Source organism: Arachis hypogaea, chromosome 8 (genome assembly GCF_003086295.3).
Source record: "Arachis hypogaea cultivar Tifrunner chromosome 8, arahy.Tifrunner.gnm2.J5K5, whole genome shotgun sequence".
Taxonomy (NCBI): domain Eukaryota; kingdom Viridiplantae; phylum Streptophyta; class Magnoliopsida; order Fabales; family Fabaceae; genus Arachis; species Arachis hypogaea.
This window is the reverse complement of record NC_092043.1, coordinates 35540848-35549173: the sequence shown is the minus strand read 5'-3', so window position 1 is coordinate 35549173 and position 8326 is coordinate 35540848. Positions and strand designations below refer to the sequence as shown.

Genomic DNA, 8326 nt, shown 5'->3' with positions numbered 1-8326 from the left:
AAATATAATTATGAAAAATTAACAAGAATAATGAAAGAAAAAATAAAAAATAAGTTGTGTCTATTGTTAGGGTCTCTTTGTCCTTCCTGTATGGATGGACACAAAATACACTAATTCAGTGTCTCTGGACACATTGTCTCTATCCAAGTCTCCTCTGCCAAACACGATTTTGTGTCGCAGTGTCTTTGTCTCAATGTCCTGTCTCTGTAAACAAAAGGGACGAAAACGGTATTTAACCCAAAATACATCATAATAGTTAGAAATTTAGCAGATAATTGCCTATTCAAAATTCGTCACAAAATTGTCTGAAAAAAATTTCGAACAAAATTTTAAACAAAATGTAAATTAGCAATAAGGATTTTTGGGACGAAAAAAATTTGTCTCTAGTTTGTTCAAAATTTATTTCAATTTCGTCTCAAAATTCGTCCGAAAAATAGGAATTTCTAGTAGTGAATTACAAATTATTCATCTTCAATTACAAGAACAAAAAATTCATAAATATAATTACCAAAAATCTCTCTAAAAACCCTTATTGCAGATTTCGCACACGACCACCACCTCTTCGACGACGACGAGGAACACGAGGGCGCAGTCCAGAGGGTGAGTTGCAGCAAGACGAGGATGGCGGCGAGGGCGAGGAGGAGGAGCAGAAACGACGAACGATGAAGAGTAGGAGCGGAGACGGTGAGGACCAGCGGCCGTGGCCCTTCCCTTCCCCTTTCCCCTTTTTTCTTCCCCAAACCAAACAATCCCCCTTCCCCCACGTGATACCCGAACCCTTAACCCATTTTATTATTATTTTTCTTTTTTTAGTTAGGGATATATTTGGAATGAAAATAAAAAATTTGGTAAAAAGAACGATTTTAAAACTAAATTAAATCTTAGGAACGATTTTGAAAGCAAAAAAAAAAAAAATTGGAGACGAAAAAAATTTCCAGCCCCTACTTTAGAGATCAAAATCGTACTTAACCCTTATTAATACAAATTTATACTTTTTTTTAATGTATAATCACCCTTTTTTTTATCAATAAACTACTAACTCTCTTCTTCTTCTTCTTCACTGTGGAACTCTTCTCTCTCAAAATTTCTCAGTTCTCTATCTTCAAATTTTCATTCGAATGCAACAAACAAGGGAGGATTGAGCTAACTTTAAAGAGTTTCAGCCCTACATTGCTTGTTTCTGGAAAAATAAGTTGTCCCCTGCATGCAGACACAGCTTCAACACGTTCTTTCCGTGTTAAAAAAATTTCTGCAACTCTTCGAAAACGTGTGGCAAATCTTTGCAAAAACTTGTTGAAATCTCCGACGTAGCATGCCCTTTGCGTGTTGCCTAAAAGCTTCAACGTCTGCAACGAATTTCTGGCAAACACTAATAATGTTGTGCTAACACATTTTTCGTGTTAAGTTCACTTACAAATCTGCAAAACACTCCAATTATCAATATTAAACAAAAATATTAATTTTCTTTTCATATGAAAAATAAATTTTGTCATAATAATAACCGATATAAAAATAAATTTCTTGATCACACATTCACACCACAATTTAAGAACCCTTGAGCCTTGATCACTTGCCAACATAATAATCATCTACATTTCCGATCCAAATAATTTAATAATTTTATTGATTTGTTAAAGTTGATTTTCTTGAAATTTTTTTGCGCGTTGTATATATTTACCGAAAAGCTTTATCCATTTTTTCCCAATAAAGTTGTAATCACATATATTCTGTAAAGCAACCTTAATATATTTACATATGGTTAGTTAATGTAATCACAGAGTCTTTCTATTTAAGTATTCTTAACCCAGAAGGGAAAAAAAAAAAGAAGAAAAAGTATCCTCTCTCTCTCTCTCTCTCTCTCTCTCTCTCTCTCTCTATATATATATATATATATATATATATATATATATATATATATATATAATTGATATTCTAATATGCACGTGATATTAATTAAATCAAAAGATGATAGTATGATACGATAGATATGAAGATGATAAAGAGATATAGTCCCAATTATTGTAGACATTTTTGTCGATTTTTGCAATATAGATAGCACGTGGACTCTGTTTGGATGACCTTTTCAGGTTTTACCAATTAACATGCATGTTCTTCTAATTCATACGAGAGTATATATTAAATAGGTTCTTAATAAATTTTACATTAAATATTTCTTGTTTTAAAAAAATTTTATTATATAAATTTTTTTAAATTTTATAAAAATAAAATATATAAATTCTTCTATCATATTTTTAAGAATATATTTATTTAAATAAAAATAATAAATCTAATTAAAATAAAAATTTATATAATAAAAATTTTAATATAATATTTTTTTAAAAAAAACAAAAACATTTGATGCAAAATTTTTTAAAAATCTATTTAAATATATACTCTACCAACTAACTGCTTTTAATTTTGATTTGCAGTTAAAACAGGAAAAATTACTGCGGGTTGAATCCATGACAAACTCTAATTTTTAATATTTTATTTTTTAAGGTATATATGTAACATACTTATTATAAGGAATAACCAAAGAGCAATTTAACTAATTGAACGAATGAAATTTTTTTCTGACTTTTATCTTTTTTTTTTAATTTTAGATAATTCACATTCTATCAATTAAAAAATATAATTTGTCTCCTATTTTTTCTTTCTATTAGACACATAAATCTTTTTGAAAAATTTTCTGATAAGTTTTAACAGAATTGAATGACATATCACATTAGTTTTTTATGTTAGGTTTAATAATGACAACTATGTTACTGAGATATTGAAGATTGCTCTGCATTATTTATGATTTTCTTTTTCTCTTAAGGTTAGCTTCTTCTTTAATTTTAGGTTTAGTAATGAAAATTCTTACACAATACATCGTCATTTGGTTTATAAGATAGGAATTTAAGTATCCCAAATACATAGTAACCATCTACGTCATATATGTATTAAATTTTATTAAGATTTATTAAAGAGTCTCACAAAAAAAATTCATGTGTCTAACGAAAAAATAAATTATTATTTTTTATTCAATAAGATACAAATTATCTAAAATGAAAAAAAATCCAAAAAAATTTTTAGTAACTATTAACTAAGGATGGATTTATACACATTGTAGTGGGAGCAAGTGCCCCCACTACAATTTAAAATTTTTTTGAGTAGTATATGATAATAATGTTTATTTGTCTTCATCAAATTATTAAATTTGATCCCACAATAAATTTTTACTTAATTTTTAGTACTTAATAGTCGATTTAAGAATTTTATATTAGATATTTATTAGAATGATCAATTTTCAATTTAAATGAAGTTTGTGTTCTTTCTTAGAAATGAACTCAAAACATATTATTTATCTTTTTTTAAAATTAGTTTTAGTTTTCCTATAACAACTATATTAATTGAAAGAATTTTTCCAACAATAAATATCACTAAGAGTTAGCTTTTGATTGTATGTGAGGTGAATTTCTAAATAATTGTTTAGTGATATATATATATATATATAAAAAAGGCATTTCAATTATATTGTTAAAATAAATTACTCAATTTTTTAAAAAATATCAAACCTAAAAAATAGAATTATAAATTATATATTATTATTTAAATTTTTGTTTTAGTATTTTAATTTATAAATTATATATTTTGAAGATTAATCGTATTTTACAATAATAAAATATAATTATAACAATAATTATGCTATATGTACATAAAAAGTAACTATTTGTATATAATACATATTGAAAATGAAATTAAAAAATAAATATATTTATACACAAATATATAATGGTTAATGAATAATTTTATAGATGATTTTTATGCAATATAATATTTTTATTATAAAAATTATTAGAATTTATTTATCTTATATTCTAAAGACACATATTAAAATTATAAATTGAGAATATTTTTATTAAAAATATAAAAATTTAAATTTTTAATATATTTATTTACAGTTATTAAATGAAAAAATTTAAAACTTTCTACTAATAATAAGCTTGTCATGTATCTTTAGAACACATATTAACTAAACCCAAATTATTTTTATGTTATATATATTTTGTTCTCACTGTCAAAATTTTTTAGATTTGTCACTGTAATAACCATCTACGTGATATATGTATTAATTCAAAAGTTTAATGTAACATGTCATTAAATTGTCAAAATTTATTAAAAAATCCCATAAAAAATTCATGTGTCTAACAAAAAAATAAAAAAATAAAAAATAAAATATCATTTTCTAATCAATAAAATATGAGTTGTCTAAAATAAAAAAATAGTCCGAAAAGAAATTTTACTCTTAATTGAAATCATTATTTCATTTTTTTAATAAAGAAAACCACCGTTGTTTTTTCATACGTTTATTTTCAACTACTATCATTTCTTTTTGTTGCTAAATGTAAAAATGCATTAATATATGATTATATAGTTGTGAAATAGTAATATATTAATAATATAGTTATTAGTTAAATTACATTTTAAAATATATATAAGGTATTACATTATGACAAATACTCAGGTATTTTTTATATGTTTTCTTTATTCGTATTATTAAACTTAGCTAAATTGATAAATATATTTAAATGCTAAATCAATTTTAACATTATTTTCATAGTAATCTCAGTTAATTATTGATTTAATTATTTTATATAATCATTAATTTTGTTAAGACATGTATTTGGAGGTGCTTATTCGGCCAGCAATTTCAAGTTGATGGGGCCTTTCCATTGCATTTTTTTTTTTTTATGGAAGGGCCTTTTATGTTAGCGAACCTGTAAAAAACTCGCCTCCTTTATTAAAGTTTTAGCTAAGGAGGCACGGAGGCACCTATTGGTTTAGCGCCTCCTAATGAGCACTTAATGTTATTTAAATTATTTTTTTCAAATGAATGAAAATAAAAAACTAAAAAAATATATTTTATGATTAATCTTATATATTTTTATTATAATTAATTATTATTAACATTAAACTAAAAAAATTAGGTAACACTTAAACAAAAAAAGATGAGTAACATTTTAATAATAAGTGTTCGGTTTGGCTCAATTGGTCTAATGTTCGGGTCCGAGTGACCGACCGATCTAACGGGTACTCGAAATCTGAATCGGAAGGCCACTCAACATGTCGCCTTTTATCCTATGAGGCAACTGACAGTTGGGGAAGGAAGTTTTTTAGAAGCTGGGTCTGTTTCCGTGGAATCCGTCCTAGGTACAGACTATATAAGGGGAGGGCCCTACTCATCTCCCGAGGTACGACACTTAATCCTCACTTTTTGTGTCGCCTTATATAGATTCTGACTTGAGTGTTAAAGTCCCTTTTGCAAGTGGCTCCTCTTCTCACCACTCCACCAGTCCAAGAGATCGTAAAGCTCATTTCTTCTCCCTCCAACGTTTATTCGGGAGGTCCAATCACGCATGAGTAATCCGCATCCAGGTCCCTGTCCGTACATACAGCATCTCTGATCCGTTCAGGAACCAACCGACCAACCGAACAATAAATCTTGAAAACAATGACATGTTGGTAAAAAAAAAATCATTTAAACCAGGTGTAAGTTAAAAGGAGATCACACTTTTCTCTTTAAAGTAAAATTCAAATTTTAAAAGATCCAAATTCAAGTTAAAAACCAAGGTTATTCTTTTTATTTATTGATAATTATTCATCAAGTAAAAGATGAAATATGATTAAGTGGACATTCCACAATGTAAAGAAAATAAAATGGGATATAGAACAATATAAATCCACTAGAATTTGGGGGCAATAAAAGCACTGGTCAGCATATATAAACCTTGTTCTCCCTCTTTTAATTTCTCCTTATCCCCACACAAACCCCATATCTCAATTCCCTTTCTGATAAGGATCTAAGCCATTCATTAATAATGGCTGCAGAACATGTTCTTGAGTTGTTAGATACCTACTGGTTTCAAACAACAGTTCTATCAAGTTTATCCAAAAAAACAGATATTCCAACATCATCACACAACCACCAAGATCATGTTTTGGAACAACTTTGTTTGGATCCAAAAAAGCTTCTTAGAGTTCCAACACTTCAAGTGAGGTCCTTCAGTGACCAAAACTTATTATTAGGTGATGCTTCTTTCTCTGATGATTCCCCGTCACTGGATTCTGTCCTCCTCACACCACAGAAACTAAGGCCAATTCTCTCTGGCAAGGAAGTGGGTGAAGAATTTTCAATGGAGGAGGACAAAATCCATGCAGATGAAGAAGTACATAACAAAGAAGAAGCTTCTACAAGGAAGAAGAAACAAGAAGGTCAAAGAATAAGAAGAAGAAGACTCAACAGAGGGAAAAGTAGTAAGAGCCTTTCAGACCTTGAGTTCAAGGAGCTAAAAGGGTTCATGGATTTGGGTTTTGTGTTCTCTGAAAAAGACAAGGACCCAACTTTGGTTTCTCTCATACCAGGGTTGCAAAGGCTTGGAAGATCAAAAGAAGAGGATAATAATAATGGAGAAGAAGAAGAAGAAGGTGTTGATGTTGGTGTTGGTTTAGAGAAGCAAAAAATTGATGAAACTGTGATATGTAGGCCTTATTTATCTGAGGCTTGGGGTGTATTAGACAAAAGGAACAAGCTTGTGAAGAATCCATTGTTGAATTGGAGGGTGCCAGCACTGGAAAATGAGATTGATATGAAGGATAATCTTAGGTTCTGGGCTCACACAGTTGCATCCATTGTAAGATAACAATAAACAAGGATGTTTCTTTTTTTTTTGGTTATTTTCGGTCAATGTTCTAAGTACAATGTTGTTGTTTTCCTTGGAAAGTCTTCAACTGTATAAAAATTTTGATTTGATCTCACTATCACAGCTAGATTCATGGATGTACATTTATCAAGTTATCATGTTTATGTACCTAAGAAAGAGTTTCTTTTTTCTTAGTGCAGTTTTGTCAATTTGTCTGCAAAGTTTAGCAGAGAAAGAGAGGAGGTACTTCTGCAATGAGAGATAAGCTTTCATCATTGTTTTGGTATATGGCCCATTTTTCCATGATGTTGATAGGGCAATAATTGAGACAATTTTCTTATTGAGAAGAATTCCATTAAGTCTATTTTATATGTAAATAGTTTTCTAATATATACAACTTTTCCAAATAACTCATAACAGGGGATGGCTGTGGAATGACTTGTTTGCAAGAATTATTCAAACTAATTGTAGAAATAATATCTATGTATATTTTAATATAAAATTAGGAATCCTTTAACAAAAAATATTGTTTTGATATACAATTTTTACACATTATAGTTTATACTAACACTTATTTGTTCATTTCTTTTTAAGATTTTACAAAATATTCATTGTAATGTTTTAAATTAGATCAGAAGATAATCAAGGTCAATATTTTAAGTTAAAAAAATGGTTAGTATTGTTTTAAATAAAAGACAAAAATAAAAATATTAATTATTTAACATTTTTCTTAAATTAGATTAGATGTTAATAAATATTCCACTTTTATTTAATGTTTAAAAAGCACTCCTCATAAGAATCTTGATTTGTTTAATCTTGGTGCATTAACATACTTTTTCTTTCTATCTTCCAATTATTTAGTTACTCTTCCCATAATAATTGAACATTACAATGTAATTGGCTTATAGTAGTGTGGTTGACAAGGAGTTTTCTAAACCAACCAAAATTAGTAAAATAATCTTATATTTAGTGAATTACAAGAAAGTGTGGGCCTAATTGATAGAGACAAGAAGAGAAAAAGGGCCACCAAGTAATTATTTAATTTATACACACTTAAGTGGGGGTACCACTTTTCTAGCATAGTAGTGTTTGTATTAGCAAAAAAGTTAATTAAGACCAATGGCAATGGAATCACACTTTAATCAAAGATGAAGAAAAGTAACCAATGGGGGTTGGGATCACCTATACACACCACTTTCCACCACTCATGCAACTCCACTGCCCAATGGCCGAATGGGGCCTCAACTCTCAAGTCTCAATGGTCAATGCTTTAGGCAATAACTGATTTTTAGAACATGTGACGCATTATAAATTTAGGGTGTAACTAATTTATACACTAAGGACGTATATTAAAATCATAAAGTGTAAGTATAATACTCATATTATATTAATCCTAAAATTACTCATTCACATAAATAATATTATCATATTTTTTTATTTTTTAAATTTATTAACACTCAGAATAAAAAACTAAAGAACACTTCTAAATTTTCATAACACATTTTTTATTATTTGAAATACACAAAATACACAATACATATGTGCCTTTATATAGATAATGCTTCATACTAATAATTCATAATTTTATTGGCTTTTTAATACACATATTTATCCAATTTTACTTTTAACTAAGGATGTTTATA

General features: G+C 27.9%; 1 protein-coding gene across 1 annotated transcript; it reads left to right on the top strand.

Moving 5' to 3' along the window:
• The first annotated feature begins 5740 nt into the window (after window positions 1-5740).
• Window positions 5741-6798, top strand: LOC112707217 (uncharacterized). Its single transcript, XM_025758873.3, has one exon. It carries the CDS (start codon window positions 5862-5864, stop codon window positions 6681-6683), a length of 822 nt encoding a protein of 273 aa, XP_025614658.1. The 5' UTR covers window positions 5741-5861; the 3' UTR covers window positions 6684-6798.
• Window positions 6799-8326: the final 1528 nt, after the last annotated feature.